The sequence below is a fragment of the Varroa destructor genome, unplaced genomic scaffold (assembly GCF_002443255.2).
Source record: "Varroa destructor unplaced genomic scaffold, Vdes_3.0 BEIS01000004.1, whole genome shotgun sequence".
In the NCBI taxonomy this organism is placed as follows: domain Eukaryota; kingdom Metazoa; phylum Arthropoda; class Arachnida; order Mesostigmata; family Varroidae; genus Varroa; species Varroa destructor.
This window is the reverse complement of record NW_019211457.1, coordinates 47,505,559-47,523,846: the sequence shown is the minus strand read 5'-3', so window position 1 is coordinate 47,523,846 and position 18,288 is coordinate 47,505,559. Positions and strand designations below refer to the sequence as shown.

Genomic DNA, 18,288 nt, shown 5'->3' with positions numbered 1-18,288 from the left:
GACCTTCTGAAGTCAAAGGGGCATTCGTGGAACGAAATATCAATCGGATCCGCAGAGATGGGGCTAGGCTGAAAGACCAAAGGATGTACTATGTCTGCAAAAAGATATGTGCGGTTCGAAATCGAGTTGAAACGACCGTGGTATATTTCGCTATGCTAGTAGGTCAAAAGTAGGCTTTACGAGTTTGGTGTTGTCCAATTCCTGTATAATGATCTTTAACGCGTTTAACCAGTTTATTCGTAGATGGCTTGCTATGAAATCCAATAACCTTAGCAATGAAAATAACTATAAGAAATAGTTCACACTGTTATCCTTCAAGTGAATCCTTCAATGATTCACTTCATCAGGGAGCCCAGATTGAATTTACGTACACATCAGACATAAAGGCGTCCCCGCCCGCTTGAATTCGAGTCATCACTAATTATAGTTGAGCGATTGATATGCCTTCTTTATACTCCAACAGGTCGATCCTATTGGCTCATTCGTGTGAAAGGGCAAAGCAGAATAAGCATTTCTGTTTTGAGAGGTCACAAAAGGCCTCTAGTAAAGTCTAGCCGTTACCAACAAATTAAACTAACAACACTTAAATTTCTTCTAAAATATATCGACTCTGAATTCTAGGCAAAGCTGCAGATGGACTTCGAACTTCACTGACTTCAATTTTAAGCCATTTTCTTTTACTAGAAGGGTATCGTTCTGTTTACTTTGTTGATACGCGAGTATAAGATACGTCGATAAGTCAGTCACAAAGCGTACTCTGAAGAGCGTTTTAACTATTAATTTACTACAGTAATTGTGATCGTTCTAAATAAAAGAACATCTTTTATACTCGCGTTCATCCTATTTCGAATGAAATTAGTAAGTCCTACGGTAACCCGAAAAACCATCATCCTCTATGGCGCATTGCACTAACACATCTCCTAGTTTCATTATGTTCACAATAAAAGCTAACACTTTTTAAACTCTATCTAATTTTACCTGCGAAAATCAGCCATAGTAGCTCGCACAGCTCTTGCCTCTTAATCATGCTCCTCTACGGACATCATTCCGACATAAAAAAAAAGATTTCCTAGTAATTGAAAAAATCTTAATTTTACATCTGGTAAAGTAGCGGGAGAGTAAGCTACAGTGAGAGTAAAGAAAAATGAAGTCTCGAACTGCCAAAAGATTTTTGCCTCACCCTGTATCTACATAGAGCCACTCTCATATCGCTGTTATGTTATCTATGGATTTGTTGCTGCTATCTTCGTTTGACACTTTCTTGATCAACTCATGCCGCTGTCACTTTATTTCATATTCGAACGGTAATTTATTGAGACAAAACGGCGAGTGGACTACGAAAAAAATTACAACATTGACGACAGCAACCACAATAACAACAGCATCAACGACCGCGAAAGCAACAATCGTCGTTTTCGATCCTCAATTCAGTAGTCGAGCCCAAGCGTCCGGCGCCTGATGCCTGGCGGTGTTCGGCGATCGTCTGACTTCGCCAGACGAATCCCGGGAGGGCTCCTTCGCGTTTTTCGATCTGCTCGCTGTAAAGCAATGCAGATATTCCAGACAACGATTGACCGACGCTAGTCGATCAGGCTGGCGGCAAGCAGACAAAGTAAACGACTGACCACCGGAGCGGCACCAGTGTTTAGTCGTTGTTGTGGCCCGTTTAGCTTTCTGTGTGTTTCCAGAAGAAAGCGAAGGCACCCCGGTGAGTCGCAGGTCGTTTCCACAGGAACGAACCAGCTGGAAAAAAGTCTCCATTAGCAGTCGCGTATGCAGTAGTAACTATAGTACTACCGTCCAATGTGGTTGTGCCAGCTCGTAATGATTGTATGAGTTGTCTCTCTGTCTGCGTTAATGCGTGTGGCTATGACGGGGCGTCTATTAATAGCAAAGGCTGCTGCCGGACAAACGGCAGCAAAACGAACGTCGCCGCGCAAGTTCGCTGGATGGCGGTTGCCGCATTACACACGCAGCGATAGCAGTTCCGGTGATAGAGCCGGCATCATCGACTCAGCAGATCTTCTCTGCAGAAAAAGTAGAAGAACAACTTCTGCAGCTACTCACTGCTGCATAGGAGGGTCTATAAACAACACTTCAAACCAAGATGCTGAATGCAGCAGAGACGGCAGTAGCAAAGGCCGCTAAGGCCGAGGTCAGACGGACCGGAGTCCAGAGGCTTGGACTCTGTCTTCGACCCTACACGTCATCGCCTTAATCTTGCAACCAGTCGATTTCGTTTATTCAATTTTTGTAAGTTAGTTCAGTACAAACAAGTTTCTTTGCTTTCGGGCGCCACTGGTGGCACGTCACCTCGTTGCACATATACTGCATACGGGGGCCGTCGACTTTCTCAACTGTTGTTGCTATTGTAGGTATTAATGTGTCTGTAGTCAATTTCAAAGAAGCGTCGCTCCTCTTCAGACAAAGACAGCGTAAAGTATCGAGTGAACCACTGTTTTCCTATAATTTTTTTCCCATTTTAACGCTACGGCGAGAGCTGTTGCAGGAATATGAGGCCATTTTGTTGTCATTGTTCCAAAACGTATCGGCCCTGGAACACGGTTCGATCATTAGCGGCAACTTTTGGAAAAGTAACGAAAGTAATACTCATCCATTGGCCTCGTACGTCTTGAGATCAAGCGACATCCATAAATAATCAATGAGGTGATGCAGGTTTTCAAGTGGCTCCTTATTTCAGCGGGTGGGAGTGGACAAATCGCATTGAGGGGCGTTTTTCAATGACGCCAGCGACGATAAACGGTGGCGGGATGTTTTTTCGAATTACTGCCGGCCTATTCCCGTCTTGGTCCTATTGTGGTAATGATACAGATGAATCCTTTTTGATGCATTCTTATTTATATTGTTTCCAGTGCCCCGTAGATGATTCACAAGGGTGGAGGAGAAGTAAAAAAAAAATCAACGTTGTCGGAACCGATGTTTCAGCTAATGATGTGTTACGATGGCGGTTATACCATTTAGGATCATTTCACAATGATCTCGTAACGCTTAACAAGCTGTAGCGAAGATGTTAGGTAGATATTACAGATAATGAATAAAAAAAAGGTCCTCAACAAGTACAGCCTCTCTCCTTAGGCTGTCACCTGTATATCATTACTGATTAAATATTTTTAGATATATTTTTTCTATTAAAACAACTCTGCCCAACGCTGTTCTCCTCAGACCGATAACTTGTCAAAGAAACAAATACTTGTCGCTACGGCGTGATCTTATTGAATTCAAAAATTATTAAAAAAATCAGGCTTTGTCGAAATATATATATATATCATTCATGATTTATTGTTAAAACATTTCCGAAGCTATTAGAGCTCAATAGCTAGTAGCTGCCATTGTCGGTAAACCTCCATTTAACTGAAATTATTTACATGTTGGCAACTCAGACTCTGGAAAATCATCGAACACGTTCCAGCTAGCGTAAAACGCACAGCGTCTGGACGCCGAGTAGTCAGTTTCTGGTCTCGCCCTTCTATTATAAATGTCTCTTCTGATATTATAGGACGGCCCAGTTTCGACGACGCTATCCGCTGTTCCGCGCTCGCCAAAATCTTTCCAAGTGACCCAACTATATCGGATAAATACGACGTTTGCAATTCACCCCGCGATTTCGTTTCCATGCAATAAATTCCAGTTGACCGGCACATGCTCTCATCGGACGAAGCTCCTTCACGCCGATCTGGTCCGGAGGTCAAGCCCTGCTTGGCCTGGCTCACAGTATGCATCAGTAAGATAGAAGGTAAACTGTGCAATGTTACACCTGCATTAGCAAAAGCGCGCCGCTGCTCTACTTGCTTTGGCCTGGAAGCGAAGCGTCAATATTCGTTTTTGTCATAACTTAAATTTATCTCCTTGATAGTCCGATGATTTTTCTTGGGTGCCTGTGTTCTGCTCTTGCCTCGATTTCCCGTCGTTATCGGCATGAGTAGCTGCCGTTTATCTCATTACCAGCTCTGCTGGGCTGCTTTTGCTGGACTCGCGGAGCCCGCTAGTAGACTCTGGGCAGCCAGCAACTGCCAATGACCCGGTCATGTGTTGTATGCATGGACTAAACTGGAAGTATGTTGCCATGTGACGCATTTGACCCAATCGATACCACAGTTTGCACTACAACAAACTAGAGAAAAATCGATGTGTGATGGATACTGCGTGCCAATATGCGACGTCTAACAGGATCCCAAGGAAAAATTCGGACCGATATGTTCTATCGTCGTCCAGCCCCAGTCTCTTCAGCTGGCAAAGCAATTTTCTTTTGATCGATAATAGCGCGCTGTTTGTATTGAGCTTTGGCGTCAGCTGTTGTCGTCAGCATCAGGTACGTTGTTTTACGAATAAATTGCGTGCTTCCGAAGCGAACTTGTACGTTCCTGCTATAGCTATATACAAGCTGGAAATTCTTGCAAGATATGCAAGAATAGCATAACATAAAAGCTGTTGCGAAACGGTAAAAAAATGAGATTTATAAATGAGAATGTATACCCGGACGGTTAAGAGGCAAATTAAAGGAGTGCCGTTTATGACAGTTTCGTGTAGGGAACAGGTTTGCTAGTTACGGCATGCTGCCACTGAGATCAGATGCCTGAACCCGTTCGGCTATCCGCGAAGATGTCCAACATTGAATTCATGTATTCCATGCATTTTTCATATCAGACATATATACATTGTAATAACGAGACTCATCTCAGTGCTGTAGTTAATTAGATTGTAGCGGGTCTCGCTCAGAAATGCCTAATATATCAAGTTCGTTGTCTAAGTAACCTCTTTAGACCCCTTCCTGTTCGGCTCTATGAAGCACAATGCTAATTAAACATTGTCTATCTAAAAATGGATCCCAATGCGCTTTGAGCAACTCTAGCTTTTGTTCTTCTAGGTCAATTTACCATTACTATTCTGATGATAATTATTATTGAACCCAATGCTTCAGCCTTCCTAATCGAATATCGCCCATTGACAACGATATACATATCCGTTTACTGCGTCACTCACATACTGCGATGCCGTTGAAAGCGTCAGGTCTAACATTGTGTGAAACTCTGTACAGCGGCAAAGAGACTGGAAGAAAAATTTACAGCGCTTTTCAAAGAATTTCAACATTTATTACTATTATCTAGCAGCAGCAGCCACACATCACTCCCTCATATACGCCGCGACCGTCCTCTATAGGCGGACGCATTAGATTGTGCGATATGCAGTAAATGCTGCGTGTGCTGGCATACGTATTTCCTATGCACCTTTTTTTCTTGATTTTCTTCTACTGATTGCCTCTTGCTGTTCCCCCTCTGTAAAGTGTTACCGCGCACCCCCTTCGCGGTCGCCGGCGTAGCATTGCCGTGCAGCACTCCGACACGATTCCGCTGCCGAGGGGCTTTATCCCGTCAAAGTACCGCTTTACGTTGCGGTACTTTTAGTACTGTTGGGTTTCTTCGTTTCTCTACTGTTTCGTCTTTCGATCAGGGCCGAAGCATACGAAGGCGGCGAACGATGAAGAGTGAGTCTGTAGGAGACTGATCAGGGCAGCGTAAAACACTGGAGGAAGGATCAGTAAAGAACCACCGGTGAAACTGAAGGCCTGCCGCAGCGTCAAACGACGAAGTTATTTCGTCGCGAAGTAGAAGATAGACATATGCCGAGTGAAGGTATTTTTATCAAAGACCAAACAAAACAGAGGCTTTCAGAGAAGCGGCAGATGCCGGAGGACCAACTTTACTGATGCTGTTGCTGTTGCTGCTACTGCTGCTGCTAGGTAGGATGTATAGAAATGCTTACAACAGATTCCGCAATGCCTTTCAGTGATGGCTTGGAAGGACTGGACCTCGTGCGGCGCTTAAGAGTTAGAGCCCTGACTGGCCAACACAAATACCGGCACTTTTCGCAGCGGCAATACCTTTGAAATATAACATGCATTCATTTTTCCCTCTGTTACTATTTTTTTTTTTGGCTACCTTGCGTAAGGACAAAATCGATCAAGAAAGAGGAAGTCGATTCCGCCGTTCGGGTATCATCGATATGTTAAAATGGTAGCGGAATTATGCTAGCTTGGCAGTAGCCAGAATTTGCTTTTTACTCGTAACGGTGCTTCTGGAAAACTCTCAGCAGGATCGGCAGCAATCACATCGTGAATTATGAACCCCTCTCAACGATAATTCTCGGTCACGTTGTGAGGAAACCAGCGATTTTTGATTTTTTATTCGTTAAAAATGTCCAATGTCACCTTTTGCCTGGAGAAGGCGAAACAATAAAATGACTAGATCTCTCGAAAATGATTTCAGCAACAAAATATTGGATAAGGACAACAGCAGAGATATATTAAGACTGTAGGTGTGTGAAAGCTTTGCGAGTTCCTCTAATTCATAACAAACCATTTCAAAAACGTTCCTGCTATGGAAAGGTCATGCTGTGTCAATGACAGTTCCCAAGGGACTTTGTCGGTACAAATTCGATCACGTTCGAGCTCCAGTAAGAATGATCTTAAATGCCGTTGTTGTTTAAATGGTTAGTTGTAAAACAGGCTACAGATTTATGATTCATGTTGTTTATAATTGAGATCGCAAGGTCTTTCCGATATCGAACATAGCACTAGCTCCTCGTGCTCTTATTTTCTACTACACAAAAAATCAAATGGCCATAAACGTGACCACCACGATTATGACCCACATATGATGTACTAATGCGTCTTGTTTCGCGAAACCACTTTCCTACCGCGGCCATCTACAGCATGACCGTTTGTTGGGGAAAACATATATCTCAACTTGTACAATATATGGCTCAGCGCTTGTGGTGAAGTCTCTCGTGCCATGCCACAGCCGTTCTTGATATCCCCCTTGGCGTGTGCCTTCGTCGCCATGGTCATAGTTGTTTCCCCGGTCGCGTCTACCAGATGTCCGACAAAACAGAATCGGTTCGACGGCGGTCGCTTAATCGTTCCGGCTGTTTAACCTGAGAAATCCCAGTCCTGGTGGGTGATAGCATCTTTTCTCTAATCGGACATCGACAACGAGAAGTCCTTTAAAAGAAAGAAACATATGCATGTACGGGTATCATGAAGAATCATGTAATATCACTAGCATCGTCTCCGTAGCTGTGGCTTATCACTAGACATACCCATCGTATCGGAACGTATAGTAACATTGTATCGAAAAAACTAACGTAACAACATTCTGTATTTGTTGCAGCTTTTCTAGTCTGGTTGTGTGCGTGTTTTTTGAGCGTTGATGTTGTTGTTGTTGTTGTTGTTGTTGCTGCTTATTGAACTAGCTTCTAGTCTGGACTGTACTACATAACGGATCTAAGTAATTTTTTCACAAATAAAAAGCAAATCTACGTTTTTCGTTATTATGATATAGTTTTGTTCCTGTACAAATCTTGCAAAAGCTGCGGATTGCCTCATTGATCAATTTCAGCTATAAAATTATTTGTTTGGCCTATTTATTTATATTGAAGTTTACTAAATTAAAGACACTCAAATTTAGTTGCTGATAAAGAGAACTGTTTTATTTGTTTGTTTTTGCCACTTTTCTTGTCGTCATATTTTTATTCTCTTTATGGATTTCGAAGTTATCACCATGATCATCAGATTTCATAGCAGATGTTTTGCCCCATCGTTTGATCATCGCCATGCAATCGTGCCCTCGTCAAGATCACCGTCACGAGGACCTTGTCCGATGTTTACTTATTTTATCGTTACTAAATATTTTCATTATTATTATTATTATCGTTTTTATATTTACAGCTCTTTATTACAGATGACATTACTTGACATGAATTGTGTCATCGTCCAACATTGGGCTTGACATTGGGAAAAAAATAGCCCAAAAAAAAAAAAAAAAAAAAAAAAAAACAAACGGAATAACGAATTGACTTTTCGACACTGTTTTTCCATGCTGTCGTGTTAACCGTCTCGTATCAATAGCGTGTTCTTCTTGTCAATGTTGTTTGTAACACACATATATCTCGTTCTTCGCTTTTGAACATCTTCAAACAAGCTTCGTCTCGCTATTGATCTGCTTCTTCCTCGTTGGCTTTGATATTTTAATATCGTGTTTTTTTCCATTTATTATAGTGCACACAGATTATATTTATATATATATATATATATATATATATGACATCATTACTACTATTTTCTTCCGTATTTTTTATTTTCGTTTATATCACAAATGGAAAGAACTTTTTTTTAACTCCTACGCCCTCATACCGGGCATATGGGTTGCATTTTTCAGCATCTTTTTTCCTCGCATAAATATAATGCTCATTGACATTTGTATATATGATCAATAATGATTTTTATCTTTAATTCAAAATTTGCGGTACGAAATCATCACCATTGTAATCACAGTGATGATAATACTGATGATAAGGTTAATAATTACTATCAATTTAACGGTATTAATAACTAACACCTTCTATTACAGCCATGAACTCTTCCATAGTTTCTCAATGAGAAAAGCTCATGCCGTCTCGTTACCCAGATGCTTTAATCGTCCATCAGTAAATCTGTATTGCCGGCAAGATACGGCGAGAATGGTCGTTTTCGTTACGAGACTGCTCTGGCAAACGGAAACAGAATCGGCCCGTGTTTGTGTCACAAATCATTATTTTTTCGTCTAGGTAATACTTTTATCTTGCACATGTCTAACTAGCGATCGTCGCATGCCTGCCAACACCTGATCTAAAACTTTGTGGTCTCGCTGGGTATACGTGTAATACTGCTATACGGTTACGAGCGACCTCAATCGATCTGTATAAGCGAAAGATGCCTTTCTGTTCTCTTTCCATAGATATATATATATATATATATATATATATATATATATATATCTATCGTCGTATCGAAACAATACAGAATTCAAGTAATATAATGACTGTTTTGTAGAAAAATGCTTCTCAAAATCCTGTGTTCTGTTGCTCTCTGACCTCCAAGAAGCGAATGACACTCAAGCCTGCGGCATCGCTCATTGCCGAGCTGTACCCCTGGAGGGTGCGGAAGCATGCGTTCAAATACCACGCGCACATATATCGTATGTTATTAGTACTCTTCGTAGAGAAATGCTATCGGTTCGTTGTGGTAATACCGCTACAAGTTCGAAGTCATATTGGCATCACCGCAACAAACAGCTATAAAAGAAACCCAAAAGTCTTCACCAATATGTCTACCCGCAGCTTCTTGGTAAAATATGTCTAATGCCTTATTGTGGTCAGGATTAGTTAAGGGTTAAAAAAAATGATTAATGCCCATCTTATGTTAAAACTCAAACGCGACGATCGATGTAACCAGTACGCGAATATAAACGTCTCTTTACACAGACCTGCATTTTTTTTTGTCGATTTCTTAGCTCAAACGCGGAACGTCAAAGTATGTAAAAAAAAAAAGTGTTTGCCTCGTGCCTCTCCCTACCCATAGAAAATCTACAAAGTGAAGCCTTTATCGTCTTCATTTAGAGGTTTCTGCACTTGGCTGTGCTGTGTTCGCACATGTGTTGACTACATCTTGATCAGCCCGCAAACGTACTGCTTACCCAGTGCCTGTGTCGATGGAGTATTGAGCATTATCGATTTTCTCCACAAGCAGCAGACTTTACCCGTTGGCGTACTTAAGGCTACTATTTCATGAACGGTCACCCGATATGTTCATAAGTCTACAAATTCGGTAACCGTAGTTTCCTATATTGGTTAAGAACGCGTTCACCTCTAGGATCGCGCCGAACAATTCTACAGAAAAACAAGATGTCGCTTTGGCCATTTTCTTTTTGTTTTTGTTTTTTTTTTTTTTTTTTTTTGTATTACGCGCGCTCTCTTTCTCTGCCACTCTATTTCCTTTTTCCCTTTCTTTCTCTGGTAAAATTGTGTCCAGAAATATTGTGTAGAGTATTAACTATATACAAGAAGCCGACCAGCGAACGTACAGCGGACAGCCTCTGTATGGATCATTCTTCTCCTTCGTAAAAAATTCGTGTTTGTTAACTCTGCATAAGAGCGCGCAAATATTGGGCTTTCTGTAAATTAGTGGACAAATGAATGTTCCCAGGCTTACTCTCGGTCGGGGTGCTAGTGGCGGCGAATTCTTCTTCTCAGCAGGTGTTCTTCCTGATGGGGGCTATTAGTTAGTCCTTTATTCGGAAACTATTAGGAAAATATACTGATGCACACACGGGGGTAGTTTCTGACTAGTTGAATTGGGAGCAGGTCGCCGGGGAAAAAGGAACCTTCTTGTATTTCAGCGTCCACCGATTTATTGGTATAGGGCTCTCATCGAAGATCTGTCGGTAGCAAGAAACTATACAAGTAGCCTTTTGCGTATTCCCCAATTCAAGTTGCTCGTATCAGGGTTCTTCTTTTTGCGGGAAGTATCCTCAGTCTGCAACAGTTCTAACTAGGCCGTCGTAGCCTTTACTGGGGAACGTTCAAAAATCGCTTAGGACATCCTGGACATCCGTTGGTGTCTCGGGCTGGCCTTGATTTGTTACGGCAATGTCCTCTTTGACTTTGTGATGTACTTCAACGGGACCAGCGGGCGGAGCTGAGTCCTCAGCCGGCACCTGGGGCGCGAAGTTCTTCGTGATAAAGTCATCGATTGCCTCGGTACAGACCCTTAATTCCTCCTACGGATCGAAAGGGAAAAAAAAAAGTAAATAACATTTTGGATTATTAGATTCCTTTAGATATCGCTCAGCTTATCTATCTTCTTATCTATAGATTATTCTAATTAGCGACACTATCCGCTAGCAACGGCCAACTTAGCCGCCATTAATTTGAGCGCTTATGTCAGTAATCTGCGAAGTTGTTGTTGTTGTTGTTCTTACTAGATTGGATTCTTTACTACGTGTCGTTGCTAAAGGGTCCACGTTAATTCTGATTTCTTCGTTCATGAAATTGGTGTTATGTCGTCCCTAATTTATCTTATTTCCATTGAGCTACCTACGTATATCGCAATATTATCTAAGTAGCGTCTTTCGAGAGCCAGCGGTAACGAAGGGTTCTCCTTCGACGATTTATCTCCTGGGGTAGTGGCGGACGGTCTCGCTTCCCGGACACGCCTTAAAGATCGAACCGACTGCTGCTACTGCAATTACGTCTATGAGGTGTATCTTTGTCGTACGTACTATGACTATTATTAATTTTTTATCATAGCTGCATATTTGTAGTAGAACGAACAACAGCAACAACGGAACAATAAAAACAACAACAACAGCAGTATAAAAAAGCAATAGAGGCCGTACTCCGTCTATCGTATAGTACCTCAGGATATATTTATGGATCGTACCGCCTTTATCGTAGCTAAACACCAGGGCGTCGGATTTTGCGATCATCGGATATATGCTACTGTACTATTATAAGATTATTATAATTATCAACATTTAATAGAAAAGTATGTATACAGAAAATCGTTCTTGATAATACGTTTTAGTGTCCTGCAGTAAATCATTGTTGTCCCTGTGTCTCAGCAAAGAGATGCGTCCGGCTTTTTCCACGCGAATTATTTTTACGTTTATTCTTTTCTATGTATTGACAATCAATACATTATGATATCTTTAGCGTGAGGCAGGTTGTACAAATGAAAATTTCAACATGTTGCACGACGCTTACATAGACGGGACAGCGAAACGAACAATCGACAATGACGAGTGATCACGCGGTGCTCGTTCGATGAATCGGGCTCTGGATCTGATTCGATCCGATGGGTGTTTAACTTGTGGGAGGAGAATGAAAAACTACGGTAAGCTGCGGTGTCGGCATTCCAAGTGATGTCGCTCCGACGTTTTCTTATAGCGTTATTTCTACAACCACAACAACCACTACTACTACTACTACTACTACTACTACTATCAGTAATTACAAGACTGCATTACAATTTTGCTCTGCGTAGTAAGGCGGAATAGGATGGTGTGAACGACGGGAGCGACGAGCGACGCACGGGCCAGTGAGCCGGTCGAAATGATCGCTCGTTTACAGTAATAAAACCCGGCGCGATGCTCAGCGTCGTGCGCAATGTTAGCGATAGATAGATAGATAGACACACACACACACACAGACACACACACACACACACACACACGCACACACACTGTGAATCGGCAGTGTTTGATGGCTGTAGACCTGGCTTCGAGCAGCTTGTGGGAGATTTTATTGGGCTTTAGCATGTACTGCGGATTAAGAGCTCTTGACGGCGATGGCAGCGGCATCGATAACTGCAGCCACAGTAGCGTTTACCAGTTATACCGGTTGTGGAAATGGCGCCGGCAGTGGTGGTTTGCGAGTCTGTGGCGTCTTCGTCCGGGAGGTCCTACGTCAGAAGTCGTTCAAGTGTTAAGGTGAGCATTGCCGAAATGAAAACGAGCCGATGTACATGAACAGCCAGGCATGGAGCATCGAGCCACGAATCTCTCACAGTAGAGAAGTTATCGTGGTGAAAGAACAACAATCTGACAGAGCGGAATCGAGAAAGAGAGTGAAAAGCGCAAAAGGTGAAGTTCCAGATAACGATCATTCGATATTGTGAAATGTATGCGGTCATCACAGACACAGGTCGATACCAGTACAAGCGCACGGCTCCATGTTGCCGATATCCAAAGTCGACGAAGTCTAAATAACAACCATCGGCAGTGATAGCTAGCTGTGGATAAACACGACCTGGCAAGCGCACTCGTCGCTCCCCTTTGTAACAATGTGTAAAACCCAACACGTTTAGAACGTGTAGACCATTTACGGCGCTGCACATTTAAGCCGCTACACTTTAGCTCTCTAGTATTGTCTTCTATAGAAGCTCTGATATCTCGATATTTTCGAGCGGCGCTCTATAAAGCGATACTAACTGTAACGTATACTTATATCAGGTAGAAACGAAAGTACGACGTCTATAGCTATGACCTAATCTCTCCGGTCTGGCTCCGTTCTGTCAGACTCAAAGAGCTGGACGGTCCAAACGAACGACGGTCCTCCTGTTCCAAATCCTACCTCTCCGAGTGTAGAAGCACAGTGCTACGGTCAAGCGACCTGAGGGGACTGTAATTGTCGCAACGATCGCGGGACAGTCTGCGTCAGCCCTGGTGCGTTCGACCAAGCGCTCCAACACCGGGCCCACCATCAAGACCTAGCACCAGCACTATCAGTTAGGGCTCTAAGTGTATACAGAGTATCGCCGGATCATCACCACCATCAGTATCTATCTAGGCAGCTGCCATTCACAACAGTCACAGGCCGTCTGCTGCAGCTATTGCTGGTTCTGCCGTGATGTTGGCCGCTACTGGTAAGGCACTACTAATGTACCTACGAACTCAGGCCGTTTCGTTTGTTCGTTTCAACCGGCAACACATTGGTCGACTGACAGCCGTCGCTCCACTGAGAACAAACGTTAACCCACAGCAGCGGCGGAAACGGCAGTGTCACAACAGCAATTACTACAACCTGCGCTAAACATGATCCACGAAACGCGTAACAGCAAACCGTGCCGACTCTAAAAAACGTACCACGTAAAATACGAACAGCTAACACATTTGTGTTTACCGATACTATAACATGTTTTTTTTTTTCTATGGCAATTACTAATGTGATAGTTAAAACGTACCTCATCTGCGCGAACTGCCAGTTGGGCCCATTTCATCATGTCAGATTTCTGTCTCCGTGAGAGACGCAGGACGTACCCGCTTGCGACGACCATCGAAGCGGCAGCAACGATCGAGGGTATGTAATGGCTAAATTTGAACTCTGCAACAAACGACGAGCGCGAAGGAAATGAAACATTCGTCAGAAACCAAATTCACTCAAACGATCCTACAAGCCAAAAAAACTATCGTTTTTGTATACGCGTCCGTTGAAAAAAATTGGTGACATTTGCAACACCAATTCTCCATTTTATGCGCAAAAAATGCGGATACAGGTTTCTGTGTGTGTGTGTGTGTGTGTCTGCTTAGATGAAGAATGTCTTGCGAACTAACGCGCAGCTTGCGGCTTGAACTCCGTGCCCATTGATTCTGATACCGCTAAGACGGGCCCAATAGAAAGCAGAAGAAATTTCAAGAATGCCTTGGCCGAAGTCTCAGGATTCAACGGTTGTAGTTCTCAACACTAGAAAACCAGGACAACAAAGGGGGCGGAAATGTCAAACGCTCGAACGTTTGAACCTGGACAGTGAAAGATCTCGAACAAGTCCATTAGCTTTGCTTTTGCAAACTTCGAAGCGGCGGCGGCGAGATCTTGGCTTCAAAATTCTTGCAACGACTAAAGCAGGCCCGAACAGGCAAAATGACAAGCCTTAAGAAGTCGGTGGTTCAGAAGATTTAGAAGGTATCAGACAGGACAAAGCAAGGAATGTTAGGGAATCTAGTACACTAGCACATCGAGCAGTCGGCTGAGCCTTCTTCATTGAGAAAAACGGTTGGCCCGCCTTTGTTGAATGAAAGCCACCCGTAACTGCTTACTATAGTGGATGGTGAATACTCTAAACAGAACTGAGGGCAGCTGCGGTGCCCCGACAGGACCTCAACGGTTTTCGCCGAAAGCATCTCAAAATTTGACAAAAGAAAGGCCCCGAAACTAAAGCAGGAATTTGGCGCGCAACACGCTAGAAAAGACGTTGTCTGGTTAGTCTGGACCACGTCCATTGAAAATGTCGTGGTGGCGTTTGCTTACGGTTAACACTATAAATGATCTTCCGTACAACGTTTTCAGATACTCTAAATGTTCTGATACCATAGCTGATTTAGCTCGACTTAGTAAATGAACAGTTTCACGAGGCACGCCACAAAAATGATTTACACCTTACCAATAATGAGGCTAAACGTTAACGAGACTCGAAGCAATCCAAGCTGCCTTTTCGTGACCGCTGATGACGGGAGCTTACGTTTATTTTGATATATATTAATGCCATCATATCAAATGAAATTGGGACTGCTTTCTTTCGTAAACGACAGCTTCGAACGAGCAAGATTAACGTTAATTGAAGATACGTTGAACGTGACCAACGAATGACGTTTTGATTGACTCCTCCCAGAAATTCAACGTGTATCAGAGGTGCTAGCAGCGAGTAGTACTCCGGCTACTGTTAAACCGTATGGTGGCCGCGCCTTGCAAGCTGATCTTCATCGGTAGCAGATCTGTCGAGGCAGATACCTGATTCGGTCCGTCAGAACGCCAGAAATTCGTAGACACAGACGTAATCTTTGATTCCGCGTCGCGCGGATACAATACATACATACACAGGAAGTTAGAGCGAGTGATTGAGCTGCGCTTGATGTCGTATCTAAATACATCTTATGGTATATGGCATGGTGTTCCTTGATCTCTGAACAGACGCTTTAGACCAGCCGTACGCTTATGTGTGATTTGAGACGGTAGGTCGCAACAAGATCTCTGTTCAGCAGCAGCAGAAAAATAGATAGACAATCGAGCAACGATTCAGCAATGTCCTTTTCGTTGCCTTAGCTCTCGGTCATTGCCTAGGCTTTTAGCTTTTAAGCTGTTCCAGGGGGGCTGTTCAGCGAATTAATGAGTCAGAGAAAGCCCTCTTTCCGTGACGCGATGGCGACGGTAAGTAAAATGGCCAACATAATACATCTGAACAAACGTCTCAAAGTACGCATTGTACTTTGTAAACTAAGGTATAAATTGTACGGTTTCTTGGTCGTGTGTATTCATGGGACGATTCGAGCAACTGCGTTCTTTATTCCAGCTTACACCAATTCTTTTCCTTTATTTCGGGCTATTTCACCACTCCATCCTAACGGCATTCTCAACCGTTTGCTCCGTTACCTCATTGCGTTCATACGTCAATCACGCACCCATATGCGGATTACGTTACATAGAACCCTTGGACGCACAAGCAAACCACAACAAGTGAACGCACGCGCCAACAATTGTGACTAATCCGTTATTGCGTCTCGTGTCAGACTCTGTTTGCTGTTTCCTTCTTTCTACCGTTTTCGCTATCCGTTATCCTTTATTTGTTTCGACGCGCCACCAGTTTCTGTGTCCGCGCATTGTCCAGCTCTAACATCAGCCGCAAGCCGCGCAGAACGAATGTGCCGCTAGTAGTTAACGATTAAGCCGGCATCGGCAAAATCACCACCCCTCTTCCCTTCAGCGTTGCTATTCTTTGCCTTCGTAGCTGTTTACTTGCAGACATAGAGGATTCGACATTTCTTGCCCCCAACGCCGCCGTAGCCCCAGTCGCAGCACGCTTCAGCTTGGACTGGGGTCCGTTCCGATGTCGTCTCCTTCTTCTGCTGCTGCTTTTCCATCTAATTTTCAATTTTTCTTGCTTATTGGCGCACTCATCCTTTCCCCGGTCAGCCGCCATCCTGAGTCAGCCAGTCAGTGAGTGGTTTTTCGCGGGCAGCAGCTTGTTGTCGTCTCAATGAACTGATTGTTACTATACTACGGTGAGATGCGACGCGATGCGCCGGCGCAGCTGCAGTCAATTCCCGCTGTCGGTGGTATCGACAGCCAACAACAACGACGACAGCGATAGCAAGTGGCGGTAATCGCCAGACACGGCGACGACGACGACGACGACAGGCAGCGCCGATTCGGCGCAAACAGCAGTAGGAACGTGTGTATGCGGCAGCTCTCATCCGATCGGGAGCAGTAAAAGGACATCGCCATCACCACCGCCGCCATCAGCATCTTTGTAATGCTCGGATGCTTCCACTTGGCCATCGACGACCACGACGGCAGCTACGTCTGGACGATTCGCATACACACACACACACACAGACACACAGACACACACACACACACACACGCACACGCACGCACGCATACACAGACAAACAGACAGCTCAACCGGTTTCACCCAAAATGCGCCAGTCGCGCCGCAAACTTTCGTCGGCGCCAAAGGTAGCTGCTGTTCTGAAGACCTGGCGCTCTAGTAGCGTTAAAAGTAGTGGTGGCAAGTGGAAAGCGGGCAGCAATAACAGCACCGACGATGACGATTGATGCTTTCGCGTCTCATTCGCCGAGGGCGAAACTGCTGACGGATCTGAGTCTAGCCAAAAAGCGAGAAGAGCAGAAGAAAAGTACGAGTGAAGACAGAAAAAAGCTGCCGACGGACCACAGAGAAGTCGGGCTTGGCCAGGATCACTATCACGAGCGCGCCCACAGCGGCACTGTAAAGGTTCTGCGCGTTAAGGCTTTGAAAGAATGCAACACAAATGCGACGGCGGCAGCGACCGCAGTAGCAAGTGCCAAAGACGAAGGCAGTGGCGGTAGACTTGACCACGTACGGTACACATCGATACGTGTGTGCCTGTGTGTTTGCTTTTTTAAGTATGTGTGTGTATACCTCTGTGTGAGTAGATTGGTTCGAAAAGCGTGTAATATTCATACTAACAGTATTCCTATTGCCTATGGCGATCACATTGTGTCCTTCAGATATAGTGTGATAGCTCCTTGATAGCGGAAATTTTATGCTGGGAAGGCGGTACTCAGCATCAAGCACTTTAAAGCACATGTGCAAACCACGTGCTGTTATAGTTCACGGCGTAGACTCCAGCTGCTATAATATGATGCCTTTAACACGAACAGTACAAAAGACGATGAGATCAAACGCAACCTCTGATTTAAAGGGACCTCATATCAGCAGCTATGACTCCTGATCTGCCAGTTCGGTTACTTTACATTATTTTTGTAATCTCAAATCCGTAATTTCCCAAAACTCACTGACCAGTGGCTGTGAGCGCAATGACAGTTTGAGCCTGTTTCCGAAGAGTTTCCTTTTGCCTCTGGTGCTGAGAATCTAGTGGCAGCCGGTGAACGAGCTGGTCAAGGAGGTCGTTGGCAATCACACAGGCCGTATTCCAATCGAGGGTTAGCAGGACCAGCATCTCCCATTCCTGAAAGAATCAAACCATACACGTTTGAATCACCATTATTAATAGCAACGGTGACGAGCGCATCAACGGCAAGATATTGGGGCCAAATAGTCCAAACCAAACGACACCGCTGTGCTGAAACATGTCGAAACAAAAGCCTCGGACTTTCATTTACTATAGACGGCCCTATCCTATTCGTGTATAGTAGATCTATATAAATAACGTTGCTTTCTGTAGTCTCCTAAGCTCGATAGAGCCAATCATTTGGAGACGGTCTAACGTGGCATTGCACTGCCCCGACGGCATTACTGCTAGCCAACATCTTCTTAACATATGGGAACAGACCATCAAACGAAGTCGAATTAAATGCCCCGGTGCTGTCAAGAGCCCCCCATGAAGTTCGCTGACACGGCCTTAGCGATGGTGGCTAGTGGCAATGGCTCGGTCATTGCGCCATTGGTAAAGGTGT

The 18,288-nt window shown here is 44.0% G+C and overlaps 2 protein-coding genes across 8 annotated transcripts in view; one reads left to right on the top strand and one right to left on the bottom strand.

The window, feature by feature from the left end:
• Positions 1 to 3,516: 3,516 nt before the first annotated feature.
• Positions 3,517 to 18,288, top strand: part of PolG2 (DNA polymerase subunit gamma-2, mitochondrial) — a 34,422-nt gene continuing 19,650 nt past the window's right edge. The window contains exon 1 of one of the 3 annotated variants that reach the window (XM_086986556.1): positions 3,517 to 3,754. Coding sequence is in view for 2 of the 3 variants with exons in the window: in XM_086986552.1 (XP_086842678.1) it covers positions 16,934 to 17,274 (341 nt within the window). In the remaining variant the exon portion in view is untranslated. Of the gene's footprint in view, positions 3,755 to 12,135; positions 12,324 to 16,918; positions 17,275 to 18,288 lie in introns of those variants that run through there. The other 2 variants (XM_086986553.1, XM_086986552.1) reach the window with 2 other exon arrangements.
• LOC111249597 (G1/S-specific cyclin-D2-like) overlaps positions 7,480 to 18,288 on the bottom strand; it is a 36,921-nt gene continuing 26,112 nt past the window's right edge. For all 5 annotated transcript variants that reach the window (XM_086986560.1, XM_022803648.2, XM_086986561.1 and 2 more), the window contains 3 exons: positions 17,672 to 17,840; positions 13,577 to 13,716; positions 7,480 to 10,613 (listed from right to left, as the gene is read on the bottom strand). In XM_086986560.1, coding sequence (XP_086842686.1) covers positions 10,416 to 10,613; positions 13,577 to 13,716; positions 17,672 to 17,840 — 507 coding nt within the window. In that variant the 3' untranslated portion in view covers positions 7,480 to 10,415. The remainder of the gene's footprint in view (positions 10,614 to 13,576; positions 13,717 to 17,671; positions 17,841 to 18,288) is intronic.